Here is a 19,588-nt window from a genome sequence, read left to right on the forward strand (position 1 = left end):
CAAAGGATCGAAATTATTCTCTTATGGTGGCATTACTAATGTTATGCTGCACAGCCCATGTACAAAAATTGATGTTAACGTTTTTTACCCATGTTTATTTCTTGTTAACCTGCTAAGTAACCTGTCATTATAGGTAAACAAAAACCTTGCCTACTGTACAGTGGATATAAAAATTCCAAGACAATATTTGGTGTGATGACCCTCAGGCAGAATTAGGTAGAACATTAAATTTTGTGCTGGAAAACTAATGTTTGGAAATCTAAAATATTTTTGTACTGACTTGATAATGTAGAAGTCATAAAATAAAAATCTATAGCAAAGTTTGTACTAAATAAGTACTGTATATTTAACAAAGATATTTTTGATAAACCAGGGTTTGGATTGCAACTGTTTGATATCCATGAGAGCAGAGTTGTTTTTTTTTTTTTTTGTGAATTTCTTGAACAAAAGATCAAAAGGTTCGACAATAGAGATAATTTTTTACAGCCTTCTTTGCTCATATTTACCAAGAGCTCTAATATTAGTGGAGGGCACTGTATGTATATTATCTCTTATTCTGACTGTTAGGACAGCTAGTTCTTCAGCTTCATAACTAATAATATCTGAGTTTCATGTGAGAATGGTTTTGTAAAAACCGTCTGCTTGCTGACGATGAAAGCTGACTGTAAACGTGAACAAATCTTGTGTTGTGACCACACAACTGCTCTCCAATAAATAAATACTCTAAATAAATACTCCTATAAAACCCTGTACAATACTTATGCATCTAACATCAACTACAGCTCCGTCTTTCATAATTCAAACCAGCTCACTTCCAATCAGACATTTCTGCCATCAGTGCTTTTTTCTTCACCAGTGTATAAAATACAATTTACTGTGATATCGCCCTGTAGTGGACATTCCCTCATGAATACAGCACTCGTGATACCATCACCATCACCCTCCCCTTCAATCGACTATCAATACCTATTAAATATTAAACTAGAAAGCCTTGACTGTTGTATATGGCATGAGTGATTATTATAATTTATGCTCAGGCACGTTATCTAAAACGCCACCTATTCACAAGCAGGTTCAGTGTTCTGGTGAGCTTGGTTTTACACATTTTTAGCTTTCACATTTAAATGCATTTTATTCAAATTCATTATCACATTTTCATTGTTCAGAAAGGAAATAATTGCTAACTGAAGGAAGAATCATGGCCATGTGTTTATCTCTGAAATCATGGTGTCATTACTTTCCCAGAAATGAAAGTGAAACTCTGACCATTTTGACTGGAGCAAATAATAACAGCAAAGGAGACTTTCTTACAAGAGAGAAGTCAGAGATCTTCATCTGCATCTGAAATGGTCTGCAGTCTGCACGGTGCAAAACTCAAACTCTTCTGTCTGGATGATCAACAGTCGGTGTGTTTGGTGTGTCAGATGTCAAGAAAACACACCAAGCATAAATTCTGCCCCATTGATGAGGTGGTAACAGACTGGAAGGTAAACACGCACCAAAATACGCGTATACAGAGATATCTATATATTTTATTCTCTCATGCAATGTATAACACACCACATAAGAAAAAATATGAATTTTCATTTAAAGCTTTCATTGCACCCCCTAATTTCTGAGTAAAAAGATAAGTTTAAAATGAAATGTGTATCCCACAAAAACAGTTTGAATTTTGCATGGCTCTTTTGGCCTCCAGGCATGATTTATTGAATAATATGATGACTAATTAACAGAAGTACATTTAGGTCCATACATATTTGGACACTGACAAAGTTATTGTTATTTTAACTGTGATTCACAGTAAATTGGAATTAAATAATGAATATGACCTCAAAGTGAAGATTTTAGCTTTAATCTGAGGGTATTTACAGCCAAATCAGGCTGAATTCTGTAGCAATAACAGAAATTATGCAAATGCAAATCATTTGCAGTCAATGACTGCCTGAACTCTGGGACCCATAGACATCATCATATGCTGGTTGTCGTCCTTGGTTATGCTCTGCCAGGCCTTTACTGGTTGTTCAAAAACTGTAGAGGATTTTTTTTTTATGTTTTTGGGAAACTCTAAACTTGTGTTCCTGTTGTTGAGGCTTAACAATGGTTTACCTCTTGTGGTAAACCCTCTGCATTAACTGTGGTGGTCTCCTCATTATTGTTAACTTTGAACATCCTCCCAGAGGTTGTTCTTGATCTGCCAAGCGGTTGTGAAGCTTTTCTTCACCAGGGTAAAAATTCTTCTGTCATCCACCACAGTTGTCTTCTGATCCTTTTGGTGTTCCTCAGCTTACCAGTGCTTTCTTTCTTTTTAAGAATGCACCAAATAATTTATTTGGCCACAGCTAATGTTTTTGTTATTGCTCTGATCGGTTTGTTTTGATTTTTTTCAGGATTCACTGGTAGTGACAGCTCTTTAGACTTCATATTGAGAGTTAACAGCAACAAATTCCAAATGTAAATGCCACACTTGAAATCAACTCTTGACTGTTTATCTGCTTACTTGTAAGTCAAATAATGAGGGAATAGAAAACACCTGGCCATTTAACAGCTGAGCAGGCAATTCTCCAATTACTTTTGGTATCTTGGGGGGCACATATAAAAAGTGCTTTAACTCCATTGCTATTTACTCAATTTGTAAATCTGAAAATATTAATGATCAAATCCATTATACTCTGGTAGGCAGCTAAAATAGCAATAATCTATCACACTGTAAATCCGGATAAGATGATTGTACTTGATTGAAAGTGGTTGCCTTAGAAAAATTAACTAATGTTTACTCGATAACTTAACTTAAATATTCCAGCCCTTCTAACAATTATTTTAAAGTTCAATGCACTAAATTCCAAGTTGATTTAACTCAAAATCATTTGTAATATCAATTGCTCTGTCCAATTACTCAACTTAGTTTCTTAAGTTAAATTAAGTAAACTTTAAATTCATTAAATTATATTTAAAAAAAAAAAAAAAAAAAGCAAGCAAATACCAAAAGTACAAAAAGTTTTATTTCAATTGAAATATTTTCATTTGAAAATACAATACACACAATCAAGAAAGTTCTGTGAAATTATTTGCCAAATTTTACTTTCTAAAGATGTGGTCTTCTGAACTATCAGTGTGAGGAAACTTATCCTTAAACATGTTGTTATAAAAGTGCAACGTTACAAAATAAAATTATATACACACACACACACACACACACACACACACACACACACACACACACACAGTGAGGGAAATAAGTATTTGACGCATCAACATTGTTTCAGTAAATATATTTTCAATGAAGCTATTCACATGAAATTTTCACTATACATCAGTATTGTACCACTGTATATATAAATGAAATCAATTTCTATAAAATAGGAACATTGCAAATAAGAATTGAATCAAACCACAAAATCAGTGCCAATATCATAAGATGCACTTCAACGTTACAAAGTAACCACTTGCTAGTGGAACAGTAGTAGAACAATTGGGAGGCCTGTTTTACTGTTAGCTGATTTTTCAAAGATTGAATTTTGGGTGCCAGCTTACCTCCCAGGTTGAGCATTACCTGCTGAATAAAGTGGAAACTGGTTTTTATACACTTAGGATAGTTCAAGTACAGGGCATGAATCAGTCCGAAAAGAACACAGAACTGTTCAGGCCACAGAACTGGCCAGGTCACCAAACTCCCTTCAAGACTCACTTTGAATGGATTTAGCTGAGGACTTTCTGATTAGAAGCAGACGATCCCCACTGGAGTTTGACTGTATTAGTCCTTGCCGGTTACATCCCAACAGAGAAAGAAACAGATTGATGAAAAAATGTCCGCTGAACTCTCTGGGAGAATCAAGCGGGAGAAAATGTCCAAATCTGTTTAAAACAATGTTTTTCACTGTTAAAAATGAACAGACGAAAAAATGTCAGCGGATTGGGGTTCAAGCGGGATCGTGTCCACCGCGCGCGAGTGAAAAACTAGCTAGTTAAAAGCTGAATGTTGTTGTTGTTGTTGTTGTTTTTTACTACTCACAAACAGCACCTCGATTGGGGAAAAAACAATAAAAATTAACAAACAAAAAATGTCCGCCCAACTCACCTGGCAGGGATTCAAGCAGGAGAAAACATCCGAAATCTTTTTGAAACAATATTTTTCACAGTTAAAATGAACAGATGAAAAATGTCCCCTGAACTCACCTGGTTCAAGTTCAAGCGGGAGAAAACGTTCAAAATTGTTTCAAACTAATTTTTTTTTATTACTCACAAATAGCCTCTCAATTGATAATAGGAACAATAAAAACTGGCTAAAACATACTTTCTAACCACTCATCAACAGCTCCTCAAATTCATTTACAACCACAAGAAAATGGCTTCCCCTGACTCTGCAACAGCTAACCTGTGGAGAGGCATGGTCAGGACAAAAACTTAATAATTTTAATCCATTAAACTTAAAATTATTCACACACTGAAATATGTCTACAAATTAGTAGAATCTACTTACATTTTTTTAGTAATGCACTAAACTTAAATAATTTAAGTATGCTGTAATTAAATTGTTAAGTAAATATGAAATCTGGGCTAACAGTGCATATATGATTATTAATAATTAATAAATAATTATTGTTTTATTGGATAATAATAATAAGTATTATTGGACCTGACTGTTTGTTTTTCTCCTCAAAATGTTTTTAGCTAAATTGCATAAATTAAAAGCTAAATTATATAAATTAAAGCGTTTTACATTTATTACTGGTTATTAGATGCAAAGGTGTCATCAGTGAGGTTATAATTAACAGTGAAATGTCATAATTTTTGTTTAAGGCCCTGGTACCTTTTACTTGTTTAGGGCCTTGGTTGCTGTGGCCCCTAAGTAACTTAGATTGCTCATTAGTTAGAGACAGCTCTGCATGCTCTAAAGCTATGATCACTTCCAATGAAGCAAATAATATACTCTGAGACATTCAATAGAAGTCCTTCCCTAAATCTATTTAAATGTAGTGAATGTTAGGGTTATTGCTGTCACAAATTTCAATTTAGCATCTATAAGTAATGGATTATGGAGTATTATAAAAACAATTTGGTCAAAATTTGTTAAAATTTATTCATAGTGAATTTCTATACTTCAGGACATACTTGTACATGCATGTGATCATTTTTTCCGACTGTAAGTGCAACCTTTATTACACTGTAATTATCTAACAGCTAATGTTAGTATAACAAATGTAAATGTCTGTGTTATGCTAACCATTAATCACTTGTTTTTTTAATACATAAAGTTGCCTCTGTTATGTTCATTCTCTCATTAAGCATTACTTTGAAATCAATATCTGAAGCACATAGTCTGTGCTTCAGCACATGCAGTGTGTTGATTTGTTTCAGAAGGAGCTCAAAACTTCACTGAAGCCCCTACAGGAGAAACTGAAGATCTTTAATGTCTGTAAACTGAAACGGAGTCAGACTGCAGAACATATAAAGGTTAGAATCAATAATGGGGTTTTGATGCTATAGATGTGTTTTGCATCATTGCACTGTTTATTTTACTTTATTTGCTCTTCATTGCAGATTCAGGCCCAACACACAGAGCGGCAGATTAAGGAGGAGTTTGAGAAGCTCCACCAGTTTCTATGAGATGAGGCAGTCAGGATCGCTGCACTGAGAGAGGAAGAGGAGCAGAAGAGTCAGATGATGAAGGAGAAGATTGAGAAGCTGAGCAGAGACATATCGTCCCTTTGAGACACAATCAGAGTTATAGAAGAGGAGATGAGAGCTGAAGACGTCTCATTCTTACAAGTGAGGATCATTCAGTCAGTATTTATACTGTGAGAAAGTAAAACCTGTTTAAAGTTAAAAATCACATCCACTGATATTTGTGTTGTTGTTGTTTTTTTACAGAACTACAAGGCCACAGTGAAAAGGTGAGTGATGTGGTTCCTGTCTCTCTCATTCTCTGTGTTTCTGAATCCAAACCCACAGCAACACTGACTCCTGAATGTTTTGCAGAGCTCAGTGTACACTGCAGCATCCTGAGGAGCTTTCAGGAGTGCTGATCCATGTGGCAAAACATCTAGCCAACCTGAAGTTCAGAGTCTGGGAGAAGATGCAGGACATTGTCCAATACAGTAATATACTTTCTCTTTTCTCCCTGTTGGTGTTTGTGTGACCTTTAAAGATGAACACACAACACCAGGTTACCAATATAATCTACATACAAAAATTTAGAAAGTGTGCGTATGTGTGTGTGTGTGTGTGTGTGTGTGTGTGTGTGTGTGTGTGTGTGTGTCTGTGTGTCTGTCTGTCTGTGTTTGTCTGTCTGTCTGTTTTCTCATCACCTGTAATTCTGGACCCCAATACTGCTCATCCTAATCTCATTCTGTCTGATGATCTGACCAGTGTCAGACGCAGTAATGAAGAACATAAGCTTCCTGATAATCCAGAGAGATTTGGTGGATTAAGATGCATTCTGGGCCACGGATGCATTCATTACACCACAACCGGCCACGACCCTCTCAGTAGCACAGAAACTCCAGAGGATCAGAGTGCAGCTAGATTGGGACAGAGGAAAGCTGTCATTCTCTGACCCTCTCACTAACACACACATGCACACTTTCACACACAGATTTACTGACAAATTACTGCCACTTCTAGCTGTTGCTTCTAAAGACTCTCCTCTGAAAATCCTCCCACTTCAGTGCTCTGTGAACTGGTTCAGAGTTAGTGCTCATTCAGAAAAAAAAACAATTATATCACGAATTTTTAAGCATTCTTTGTGTAGGTAAAATTACCCTTGTTGGACAATTGTCTTTATATACTTACAATCCACTTTGTTCTACTCTCATGTCAACAATTATATTTTGGTCTTGCACAGGCTTGCAATGTTGCTTACCTTTAATCTAACAAAAGCATTTAATTAAAAATTTTAGTTATTGCTTGTGTTTTTCTCATTTTTCCCCCTACATACAAAAGTATGTGTGTGTGTGTGTGTGTGTGTGTGTGTGTGCGTGTGTGTGTGTGTGTGTGTGTGTGTGTGTGTGTGTGTGTGTGTGTGTGTGTGTGTGCGCGTGCGTGTGCGCGCACTTGTGCGCGTGTGCACGTGAATAAAAAAATTTCCACACATCTCTCAATGGTACCAATACTAAAGGTAATTCAGGAGTTGGTTGTAGATTCTTCTAGATTGTCATATTGCATTGATGCATTTAATGGATTAAGGCTTTAGAAACTCATGTAGGAGGCTTTATGTGCTTATTAGTAGAGTACAATTGAAACAATTTTCCATCTTTCAGCAGTTTGTAGTATTATAGAGAAAATCAGATTAAAATTTTTGTTAATTCTGTTTTACGGTTGATAATTTAAATGCATATTAAATGCATAATGAGTGAAACAAAATCACATTTTATTCATGTTAAACATGTTAAAATTGTGTAATCATTCTACACTAGTCTGTTAATAAGAAACATAAAACAATAAATACTGATACAGTCACACAGTGGTTATGAATTTAAATCAGAATGTGTTCATTTGACAAAGAATTTCATTGTGCATAGGGTGCTTCAACTAAAATACCACTATTACCAATAAGATTTATCCATCCATCCATCTTCAACCGCTTACTCTTTTTCAGGGTCCCGGGGAACCTGGAGCCTATCCCAGGAAGCATCGGGCACAAGGCGGGGTACACCCTGGACAGGGTGCCAGTCCATCGTAGGGCACACAATCACACACACTCACACACCCATTCATACACTACGTACACTTTAGACATGCTAATCAGCCTACTATGCATGTCTTTGGACTGGGGGAGGAAACCGGAGTACCCGGAGGAAACCCCGGCAGCATGGAGAGAACATGCAAACCCTGCACACACAGGGCCCCGGCGGGACTCGAACGCCGGACCCTGGAGGTGTGAGGCGAACGTGCCCACTTTGAAAACCACTGACCTAGGTCACTGTGCCCCCTCACCTCTGGTAAGCACCCCACTCCACAAACCTGAACACGATTTCAGCAGCTGGGACTCAGCACCACGCTACTGTGCCCTCTCACTTCTTGAAATATTAATAATTAACTAAATATTAAATTTAATTAATTTCATTAATTTAGATTTAACATGAATACTGATTATGAATGAAGAGTAGAAGCTGAATAAAAAAATGCTTTACATCATGACGTACCGGCATAATCAGCCAATTACATACACATACATTATGCTATTACGTCAGTGATGTAAATAGCGGTTGAGCGTGGTCGTGAGAGCCAACTTTGCAAAGCTGACATTGTCTAAAACATATAACATTTAGCTTGATAATTCAACAATAATGGAAATTCGCAACGAATGGAAAGACCTTGTTCTAAGAAAGTTTAACACTTTCAAAAAAACATTCTTTTTCTTAGAATGTTTTTTTTTTCTAAAGATAAGATGTCATTGCTTTTTTTTTTTTGTCTTTGTCACTATGTGGTTATGTGAACAGTGCTGGTCGTTATTATTAATGTGAGTGCTTTATGCGTAGCCTTGCTATTTGGGTAATGGCATGATGTTTTTATAGTGTGCCATGCTTAATCTTTGCTTAAAAATAGGTTTAGTAAAGTGGTATTATTATTATTAGTAGTAGTAGTAGTAGTAGTATTGTAATCCTTCTTGGCTAAGGTAATATGAAATGTGAGCCTCTCTTTACACTACTCACAACCCAAAATTAATCAGCTGCCACCACCTTTAATTACCCAGGGAAGTCCAGGAAATGAGTCTGATCAAACACACTGCATTCACAATTATAAGGAAAATATACGGTACTTTATCAACACTTAATTCTTTAAAATTATCATTATTATTTTAGTCAGGTGGGAGAGGTTCCCCCCAAGTGACACATCGAGACCCCCTGATTCCGAATGCCCTGGCGCCGACCCTGGATAGGGAAATAACCAATGATGGGGTGTTTTTTTTTTTTACCCTCTTCCAATTGGTTTAATAGAATAGCAGATGAAAAGTGCTAGCAGCACCCACTGTTCGCCCTCCCCATTACCTCATAAAGATTCGTTGCCTAAGATTCAAAGTAACCCTGTAACAGGGTCGAAAACAGATCCGTTAATGATGCTAAAATTAAAGGAATTGGAGATTAAACGGGAGGAATGAGAAACTAAAATGCTGCGTATTAGGAAATTAGAGCTAGAGATGGAAAGGGAAAGGAGACTTGTGAGTATGACAGTGGTTTCACCTGGGTGTTCCCCTGTGTCTCATTAGTTTGCTCTGCTGCCTTCAGCTCCTGTTGCAAATTCTTCGAGCCCTGCTTCGGGTCCAGAGGGGAGGGGGGTAACAGGATTTGATATAAGTACACACATTAATCTGGTTCCTCCTTTCAGAGAAGCCGAAGCTGAGTCATATTTCACATCTTTTGCAGGTGTAGCAGCTGCATTGCCATGGCCAAAAGAAATGTGGGCTCTGCTCTTGCAATGTAAGCTGGTTGGGAAGGCACAGGAAGTATGCTCTTCGTTACATATCGAGAAAGTGTGCGAGGGAGAAGCAAACCCTTTTTGAAAAGTGGTGTGTGGCCAGTACAACTAGTACTTTTGAGACTTTAAAACAGTTATTTTATTGGAATACTTAAAGACCAAAAAGTGTAATCTCTCTCAGCAGCCGTTGTGCTTGCTGATTAGTTTGTATTAACACACAGAACAGTTTTTTTTCCTGCTAGGGAATGCTGAGAAGGTTACTGTCCATGGTGCTGAAGGACAGACGAGGTGGAATTTATGCGGGCCGTAGAGGGTCTCAGACACGTCTTGGGGATGGTAGTCTGCTTTCACTGCCTTGATGCAGGTCACCTCATCGCAGACTGCGTTGTCTGGAAGAAAAAAATGCATCAGGCAAACCAAAAGGGGTGTGGTTTGTAAATTATATGCCATGTGTTAAGTCACCCGTCTCCTCCATATCTGGCTATGACCCTTTTATCCTACAGGACCAGATAGTGTGCTGTAGTGAGGACAAGTTAACACCACTGTCTATTCTGAGAGATACAGGTGCAGCCCAGTCTCTCATTTTGAGCAGTGTATTAGGATTAACACCAGAATCTTATACTGGATCTTGATATGATTCTCAAAGGGGTGGGGGAGGGTTGTGTTAAAGCTCCCGTATACAAACTGTCTCTGAACTCAGAGCTAGTCACAGGTTATGTGTGTGTTGTAGTATGTGCCCAACTCCCAGTGGAGGGAGTGAAGTTCATTTTGGGGAATGATTTAGCAGATGGACAGGTGTTTCCTCACCCTGTAGTGGTTAATAATCCAAGAGTGGATGAGAGCGGTGATACATTGGCCAAATTGCTAAATATTTTTCCTGCCTGTGTGGTTACACGAGCACAAGCTCGGAAGTGGGATGAAGTTGTTGATTTATCTCATTCATTTCTTCAAGCTGAAAATGTCAGTTTGACATTAGAAATGTTAGTTGATGCAAAACCCTCAAAAAGAAAAAGTGAATATTTTAAATTATGTGAAGTTTCATTGCAGATTGGACACGAACAACTGGCAGCTGCTCAGAAAGCTGACCCTTCGCTGGTGAACTGTATTGAGGCTGCAACAAACAAAATTCCACTTGAAAATTCCAAGGTAACTTATTTTTGGGAAAATGGTATATTGATGCGTTTGTGGAAAAATGACCATGGTTTGCGTCAGGTGGTGGTACCCACAGGTTATCCTTTCCAAATATTGAGTTTGGCACATAACAACATGTTGTCCCGGCACGTTTACTTTGATGGGGAGAGGGAGAGAGAGGGGTAGAGTTGGAGAAAATTGTTAAGGAAGAGCTCGTTATAGTGTCTTTGTGAAAATATTGTATTATTTCTGCTGAGTAAGAATTAATTGATTTGTTAAGTAAGTTATTTTTTTTTTTGTATCAAAGTAAACTTTCATTCAGTAATACCATATATTCCATTCCCCAAATACAAAATAACTTATTTAACAAATCAATTAATTCTTACTCAGCAGAAATAATACAATATTTTCACAAAGACACTATAACGAGCTCTTCCTTAATACTTTTCTCTGTCTTTATTTATTTATTTTTTCAACTCTCTTCCCTGCTCTCCGGCTACGTCAGAAATCGCATACTATAACAGTACGTACTAATCAGTATGTGTGTACTATGACTACAATCCCGAACATACTACATCCGCCATGTTAGCTTGTCATGTGACCTTCGACGTCATAAAACACAAAAATCTTAAACAACTTATTCGGGTATTGTTAAACAAGTCCAGTTTAACCAAGGTATAATATATATATATATATATATATATATATATATATATATATATATATATATATATATATATATATATATATATATTTTTTTTTTTTTTATTATTTTTTTTAAGCCGACCCTTTTTTTGAGCTCGTCCGCACCAATCCCGTTGCATCATGGGATTGTTTAACTCGCCTAGTGTGCATCCGTTGCATACTGCGAAATCTCACAGGAAGCAGTACGTCATCCGGGTATTTCTCGCCTACTTAGAATCCGGACATACTACCCCTCTGGCGTACTACTTTTCGCCTACTATATAGTAGGTAAGTATGCGGTTTCGGCCTCAGCCCAACTCTTTTTTCAAAACCGTATTCTTCATCAAAATAAAAGTACATTCAGTAATACAATATATTCCATTCCCAAAATACAAAATAAATCTTTTTAAATGATGACATTATACAAAATTAATATGTTATTTAACCTGTAATATCTGTTAAAAGATTTATAAGCCTTGCCTGCAGTCTTAACAGGTGTCTTCTCCTAAACTCCGCCTATTAAGGAAGTGCCGAGTCTGAGACTCTAGTCCTTCATAAACACCCTGCAGTGTTCTGCTCAGGTGAGTTTATTCACTAGATTTTATATTATTATGCATTTTATACACAAAAACACGGAATTATATTTTCAGTGTTGTGAAAATAAGTAATTATTAACTGGACCCATAGTCATTTGTTTACTTTCCTAGATTGAGTACTGTCCCATAAACAGACTGGAGCGAATAACAACAGCAAAACAAAATGGCTACTAAGTTTTCGGAGGAGGATTTCTCCTGTCCTGTGTGCCATGATATCTACAAGGATCCTGTTGTCCTGGAATGCAGTCACAGTATGTGTAAAGTGTGTTTAGAGAAGTCCTGGGAAGCCAAAGGATCCAGAGAATGTCCTCTTTGTAGGTGGATGTCGTCTATACCTGATCCACCCAGAAATCTGGCCTTAAAGAACCTGTGTGAGACTCTCTTACAGGAGAAAAATCAGAGTTCTTCATCAGCGTCTGAAACAGTCTGCAGTCTGCGCAGTGAGAAACTCTTCAGTCTGGACGATAAGCACTCGGTGTGTGTGATAAATCAGGATTCAGAAAAACTCAAAGAGCACAAAATCTGCCCCACTAATGAGACAGTAACTGACTGTAAGGTAAACAGGAATGAAAACTTTACACATGCAGACATATCTGTGGATTTTACTCTTTTCTGAAAAGTATAGCACACCACACACAAATTTTTCAGAAAAGTTTCACATTTAAGTCTTATAATAGATTTTACTCTCAAATGCGAAATATAAGAAACCATACCAAGCTCAATCCCTCCTGAAAAGTCCATAACAATCTGTAAGTTATGATTTTGATCACATTTCCCGTTGCATCCTTTACTACAATTAAATTTAGTTTAAATAGTTGTTAATTTCATTATATTATGTGTAATTGTTACACTGAAAATCTACTTGATTTTCATGAATAAGCATGAATAATTACAGAATAAGCATGGCAAAGTTCAGTGGTGAGCAGAATGTTAATTAATATCTGAAGCACAGAGTCTCCATGTAGTGTGTTGATTTGTTTCAGGAGGAGCTCAAAACTGCACTGAAGCTCCTACAGGAGAAACTGAAGATCTTTAAAGACTGTAATCTGAACTGGAGTCGGACTGCAGAACATATAAAGGTTAGAGTCAGTAACATTGTTTTAATATTATAATTATATATTGTATCATTGCATAATCAGTTGTATTTCATTTGATTTGCTCTTCACTGCAGATTCAGGCCCAACACACAGAGCGGCATATTAAGGAGGAGTTTGAGAAGTTTCACCAATTTCTACGAGATGAAGAGGCAGTCAGGATCGCTGCACTGAGAGAGGAAGAGGAGCAGAAGAGTCAGATGATGAAGGAGAAGATTGAGAATCTGAGCAGAGACATATCGTCTCTTTCGGACACAATCAGAGTCATAGAAGAGGAGATGAGAGCTGAAGACGTCTCTTTCTTACAAGTGAGGATCATTTAGTCAGTATTTATACTGTGAGAAAGTGAAAATTCTTTCCATCATCAGAAACATGACATTTCAGTGGTGTAAAAATGTAAATCATATACACTGATGTTTGCATTGTTGTTTTACAGAACTATGAAGCCACAGTGAAAAGGTGAGTGATGTGGTTCCTGTCTCTCTCGTTCTCTGTGTTTCTGAATCCAAATCCACAGCAACACTGACTCCTGAATATTTTTGTAGAGCTCAGTGTACAATGCAAGATCCAGAGGAGCTTTCAGGAGCACTGATCCATGTGGCAAAACATCTGGCCAATCTGAAGTTCAGAGTCTGGGAGAAGATGCAGGACATTGTCCAATACAGTAATATATTTTATATTTATGTACTGTGTGTGATCTTTAAATTGTGACTAGCAGCTAATATTCTGTTTGCTGTTAAGTCATTGCTTAACAACATTTCTCTCTCTCTCTCTCTCTCTCTCTCTCTCTCTCTCTCTCTCTCTCTCTCCCTCCCTCTCTCTCTGTGTATGTTTTCAGCACCTGTAACTCTGGACCCCAATACTGCTCATTCTAATCTCATTGTATCTGATGATCTGACCACTGTGAGACGCAATGTTAAGGAACAGGAGCTTCCTGATAATCAAGAGAGATTTGATAAATTTGAATGTATCCTTTGCTCTGAGGGCTTTAATTCAGGGACACACTGCTGGGATGTTGAAGTTGGAGGCTGTAAACAGTGGTCACTGGGTGTGATGACAGAGTCTGCTCAGAAGAAGGGAGATATATTTAACAGAATTGGAATCTGGTTTATGTGGTTTAAGAACGGCAAACATGCAGTATGTTCTACACCACATCCAACCACTCCCATCTCAATACCACAAGAACTCGAGAGGATCAGAGTGCAGCTGGACTGGGAGAGAGGAAAGCTGTCATTATCTAACCCTATTACTAACACACACATATACACATTCACACACACATTTACTGAGAAATTACGGCCATTTTTAGCTGATACATATAAAGAGAATTCTCTGAAGATCCTCCCACTTCATTGCTCTGTAAGCGTGAATCAGTTAGAGCTGGTTCAGAAATAAAAAATATATTTTTAAGCTTAATCAGATCTATTTTTTATGAATACTTGTCTTTGTTTAGACAGTTTACTTTATATTCTTACAGTACAGTGTGTTCTGTTGTGTCAACAATTATATTTCAGTCTTGCATAGACCTGCAATGTACACTATAAAACATTTTAAAGATTACTCTCCAACTTTAAAAGATTACATAACTGATTTCATCACATTTTTAACATTTACATTTATTCATTTAGCAGACGCTTTTATCCAAAGTGACTTACAAATGAGGAAATAACTTCATGGATGATTAGTTTTTTTATTTAAATTTAAATGCTGACCAAACTGAAAGTGCTTAGTTGCAGCCTCTTAAAGTTCTAATGCATAACTTTTAATTTTAGGTTGACAGAACTTGATGAGTTAAGTCAAAATTTCATGTTATATTTCCCAGCTAAAAACACATTGTAATTAACTAGTTAGTATCACAAACACACAATTGTATTTTTTACCTGGCAACCTGGGTGCACTGAACTAATCATTAAACTGTTCAAAGGCATGTTGAAAAAAATAATTCTTTATTAACAGTAACAAGTAAAAGAGGAGAAAGATGACTTTTTCAATAATCCCTAGTGGTATAACGATACACTCAGGTCATGATTCGATTCGATTCACGATAATGGCATCATGATTTCAGTTCGATTCTAAGAATATTTTGTTTGAAGAAAAATTATGACAAAAGTTTTTTTTTTCTGAAACATTAACAATGCATAATAGTGTGCATTTTTGTCTGTATAATACTAAATAAATTTAAAAAATTGCTAACAACAGAGGTCTAATGTTGTAAACAAAACGTACTAGAGGTTCACTATACAGTATCTTAAAAATAAATAAATACATTTCTAAATTTATTCGATTGAATAAACAAAGTGTCCGTAAATGTTCATAGAGATACCTGAGGAATCATTTTTACCGGAAATAGAGCTGCATAGTTGGCTAAAATGTCCAAGTTCTGCAACCTTGGGGGCCGTAGATCACAGCAGCATGGAGCTGGTGTTATTTTAAAAGCTACTGAAGAGCTCTTTTTAACTGTTATAACATGATTGTGTAACCATATAACCTATAATGCGTGTTGATAGTTGTCATCCGGAGCTACGATCCCGGCGTTCTCTTTAAATACTGTATGTTTGAACTTTATTGGTTGTGCAGATTGGGACCTCAAACAGTGTTCAAACAGTGCAATTGCATTAGATGCATTATTAATAGAATGCTTTCCCACCATGAGAACTGCACAGTCCCAGGATGCACCTTGTCAATTCTTCTGCATCGCAATGCATAGTGTCAGAATGCATCCTTACACCCCTAAGTTACCTATCTTTTTCAATAACTTTTTAAGTAAAGATACAGCCCCAATATGTGAATCTGGAAAATAATTACTGGTAATGCTAAAACAAACCTTTTTAAGCAGCAGTTTTGGGGCTCAAGACTAGGACAGTAAATCTTCCTCCATGGGAAAGTTTTCTGGCACTAGGTCATTTATTGAGGAGGTCCTGGATTGGCCAATAATATGAAAGAGTATTTTTTCATACTTTTATACATTATTTTGTTGTTATTGTGGTATGTGGGACAGAAGCTCTGCAGGTCACAATGCAGGTGAATCTCTCTCTCGATGTCTACTGAGAAAAATGCTGATAGAGAGAGTGACGGGTCAGCTATGATTTTCCTCTTACCTTCACTTCATCCCAGAATATTACTCTATACAAGAGGTTCCCAACCTTTTGTAACTAAAGCCCCTCCCCCGTTTCACCTATCATATGGCACCCCCCCCAAGATTTGAGGAGACCAGGTATAATGGCTATCTATTCTATATGATATATATACCTAATCTATAATCTGTTTTAGATAGATAGATAGATTTTTTCTTGTTTGCGTTTGTGTTTTTCTACTTTTTTAATTACTTTTCATAACTTTTATTATTTTTTTAAATAACTTTTATGACTTTTATAAAACTATATAATGGACAGTTATGGAGCATGAATTATAAAAAAATGTTTCTGAACACTATAACTACTTTGAACAAGAGAACTAGGCTGTAATAACGTGTACTATTTTACATGTAAAATATGTTGCAGTCCATTCGTCTTATATTCTAAAAACATTCACATATGAATGGTGTAAATTGGGAGGAAGGGCGCAATCCATGACAATGTTAAATCTCAGGCTCTCAGCCTCTCACTGAACAGAGCAGACGCCCCACGAGAGGTGAGATGGCAGCAGGAAAGCAAGACCTCGCGCTTGCAGGAAAGTACTGGTGACATTTGGAAAGTTGCTAAGGTTTGTCCAAAAAGTCGCTAGATTTGTCGCTACGTGCTTTTTTATTTTTGCAAAAAAAGGTCGCTAAAGGGGACGGAAAAGTCGCTAAGTTGGCAACACTGGTCTGCATAAAAGGCAGGCTAAGCTCCGCTAAGCTCAGCAAAAAGAAAATACAGAAGGAGAGGGAATGCGGGGTTTTTCATTTATGCACATTCTATTTGAAAAGCAATAAAGTACACAAATGATGCCCTGTCTGTTTTTTTCTTGAAAATAATTTGCGCCCCCAATCCAATCTCTCTGTGCCCCCCAGGGGGGCCCCTTGGTTGAGAACCACTGCTCTATACTATCTGCAAGTAGTATAAATATATATTAGAATGTGAATTAGAACATTTTGTTAGTAAAATACTGAATTAATTTTGTAGATGAAATCAGTGTTGGGTTTTAGTAATAAAAAAAGTCATTTTAATTCAAAAGCATTTTAATCCAAACACAGTAGTAGGTGAAAACAGGGTCAGAACTGTAGGTGGATAACAGACATGGTCACATACAGATATGTTCCTGCTAGGCCAATTTGGAGATCAGAGTGGCTTAAAGCATTAAAAAGTCTACAACATGTTCAGCAAAATTCATTAATTCCTCTTCAGTAATCAGTTTATGCTTGACAGGATTGTGAGAGATCCAATCCTGGGGTCACTGGACAGCACACAGGAATACACCCTGAATTGCATTCCAGTCCATTGCAGGCTCAACAAAATGATGGAACTAAATTATTTTCATATATGGTTATGATTGAAATTAGAGGGCTGTTATCTTGCATTTCCTTCTTGACTTACCAAGTAAATGTGTTCATCTATGACACATTTTGTATAATTAGTATTTTGAGTCCTTTTTGAGTGCAAGTTCCTTCATTTTTTCCCCTGTTTTTAACATCACAATCTTTTTTTTTAAGTTGCCATTAAAATACACTCAATTTCACACTTCCTGTTATAATACACTTTCACTGTACAATTGAAAAAATGTGCACACATTTTCTTCTCATTCTAGCTCTATAACTTCCCATTGCTGTAATTTATCCCTCTCTTCCACTCCTCCTTTTCCATGTTCTCTTCATCCTTTTCACTTTGTCTGGGTGGAGATCTGCAGCACTGGTGTACTGAACTCACTGGACTGCTGGCTGCTGGTGGCTCTCAGCAGGCAGCTGAGAAGCATGTCTTTGACTTGGCCCGTCTCCAGCTTGTGCTCTCGGCTCAGCTGTAGCGTGATCTGCTCTAGCTCAGACGCCATGATAGGGCCCTCAGTAAGGTACTCTGTGTACAGCTCCAGCAGCTTCTGTTCCAGGTAGCCATTCAGCTCTGAGTTAGAAAGCGGACGACCATCCTGCAGCAGAGAGAGACGTTCACGCACACTGCCCTCTCTCCAGCGTCTGGAACTCCTGTATTCAGGGAGCAGAGGAGGAAGAAGGGAGGGAGGAGGAACATCTCTGGAAAGCAGGAAGGGCCCAGGGTGGGGGTCCTGTGAGGAATTGCCTTCTAGATTGCCTACACCAGGACTGAGAGGCAGCACCTGGCCTCCAGCAATGTATAGATCATTGTAATGTTGGCAAATGCTGTGGCAACTGGGGGGCACTAGGAAGGCCTCTGTTCCTGGAGATGGTGCTCGACCAGGGATGCCCATGCCTGGAGACAGATTTCGGCAATCCAGGGGTGCTACAGAAACAGACTGAAAGTCTGGGGACTGGAGCTCTTGAGAAGAGTTGCTGGGAGAGCAGTGGACTGGGACTTCAATTTGTGCTGACAGGTTGGCGGCCAGAGGAGGAGATTTAGGAGCATTGACTGAGTGGCAAGTGGGAGGATCCACACACTCAGAATCAGAACAAAAAGTCATATGCCACAACCTACTTTCACACAGCATCCCTATATACACACACAAGCAATATCCAAAAAGAAATTATTAGTTAACATAACAAAACTGTCACTCATTTGTTATTGTGGTAACATCAGATTGGTTTAAAGCTCACCTACTGTTGCGATGATAATGGTTGGGTAATGCTCTGTATGACTGCGGTGTGTGTGTCCCTTGATTCTGTGATAGTGTAAGAGGTGGAGTGAAACTCCTGCCCCTTTATGCAGGTTTTATATAGTACTACATGAGGAAGTGAAAGAATCATTTGTGATTTCAGAACAGTTGTGTATCATGTAATCATATTAGACTTAGTACACATATATAGGAATGTATGAGTTATGTTTAACATCTTGCTATAAGCTAGAAATGTAGTAACTTCTATCCATGGCAAAATCGCAAAACACAGAGTCTGTAGAGATGAACTGTTATGGTCTAACATTAAAACAATCAGCAAGTCTGTAGGTATTACAGACAAGTTCAGATATAAATTAACTGAGTAACATTTGGATCAAGACTTCCTCATGAGGAGTTTATAAGTATAGAATTCTTGTACCTGTTGTAGTCTCACACACAAAGACGCATGTACACTGTATAGCACAGCTGTCTATATGAGAAAAGGAAGAGATTAATTTCAGTTTCTAGAAAACAAGTTGATCAGTATTTCAGTCAGAAAATATTCCCCAGTCTTGCACCTGGAGCTGTATCGTCACTTGTGGTTACCTTGCCTCTGTAGCAAGCATGTAGCAAGGCCATAACTTTAGTTCTAACAATGATAATGACCAATAACCAATTAGAACACTTAAGATAGACAGATAAAATATAATGAAGCCTCTTTGGTTTTACCTGCAGAAAGAAAAAGCAAGTACAGTCTCCAGAAGAACCAGAAGAAAAAGAAAAAACTAAGCTTGGGTGACTAGGAACAGGGAATTGTTCAACCATGGCTTCCTGATTCACAGGGATATACATATGAGGTAACACATAGGCCAAATTTCATTCATAACAATGGGTAAGACCAAGGAATATAGCTGTGATGTGTAGCAAAAGGTCTTTGAGCTTCACAAAACAGGAAGTGGCTATAAGAAAATA

At 37.5% G+C, this 19,588-nt stretch overlaps 2 protein-coding genes and 1 long non-coding RNA gene across 7 annotated transcripts; 2 read left to right on the forward strand and 1 right to left on the reverse strand.

Annotated features, from left to right (window-relative positions):
* The first annotated feature begins 1,287 nt into the window (after positions 1 to 1,287).
* LOC108266201 (uncharacterized) lies at positions 1,288 to 9,784 on the forward strand. Its single transcript, XR_008396564.1, has 8 exons — positions 1,288 to 1,487; positions 5,356 to 5,451; positions 5,539 to 5,766; positions 5,869 to 5,891; positions 5,977 to 6,095; positions 7,595 to 7,937; positions 9,363 to 9,505; positions 9,657 to 9,784. It is a non-coding gene; the product is annotated as an uncharacterized LOC108266201 (long non-coding RNA).
* A 36-nt stretch (positions 9,785 to 9,820) lies between these two features.
* Positions 9,821 to 14,846, forward strand: LOC108266546 (E3 ubiquitin-protein ligase TRIM35). Of its 4 annotated transcripts, none has more exons than XM_047156146.2 (8): positions 9,821 to 10,560; positions 11,716 to 11,810; positions 11,937 to 12,381; positions 12,809 to 12,904; positions 12,997 to 13,227; positions 13,356 to 13,378; positions 13,465 to 13,583; positions 13,758 to 14,846. In XM_047156146.2, the coding sequence occupies exons 3-8, from the start codon at positions 11,989 to 11,991 to the stop codon at positions 14,312 to 14,314; spliced, it is 1,419 nt and encodes a 472-aa protein (XP_047012102.1). In that variant the 5' UTR covers positions 9,821 to 10,560; positions 11,716 to 11,810; positions 11,937 to 11,988; the 3' UTR covers positions 14,315 to 14,846. The 4 variants fall into 4 exon arrangements, with proteins under 4 accessions (XP_047012102.1, XP_053536892.1, XP_017325504.1 ...); XM_053680917.1 differs by having other exon boundaries at positions 11,754 to 11,810; XM_017470015.3 differs by lacking the exon at positions 9,821 to 10,560 and having other exon boundaries at positions 11,639 to 11,810; positions 11,937 to 12,300.
* A 2,052-nt stretch (positions 14,847 to 16,898) lies between these two features.
* On the reverse strand, positions 16,899 to 18,765 carry LOC108266986 (TLR adapter interacting with SLC15A4 on the lysosome). 2 transcript variants are annotated; one of them, XM_017470832.3, is made up of 2 exons: positions 18,622 to 18,765; positions 16,899 to 18,513 (listed from the first exon to the last, which is right to left on the reverse strand). In XM_017470832.3, exon 2 carries the CDS (start codon positions 18,509 to 18,511, stop codon positions 17,717 to 17,719), a length of 795 nt encoding a protein of 264 aa, XP_017326321.1. In that variant the 5' UTR covers positions 18,512 to 18,513; positions 18,622 to 18,765; the 3' UTR covers positions 16,899 to 17,716. The 2 variants fall into 2 exon arrangements, with proteins under 2 accessions (XP_017326321.1, XP_017326320.1); XM_017470831.3 differs by having other exon boundaries at positions 18,618 to 18,694.
* Between the last annotated feature and the right edge of the window lie 823 nt (positions 18,766 to 19,588).

The sequence above is a fragment of the Ictalurus punctatus genome, chromosome 6, assembly GCF_001660625.3.
Source record: "Ictalurus punctatus breed USDA103 chromosome 6, Coco_2.0, whole genome shotgun sequence".
In the NCBI taxonomy this organism is placed as follows: Eukaryota; Metazoa; Chordata; class Actinopteri; order Siluriformes; family Ictaluridae; genus Ictalurus; species Ictalurus punctatus.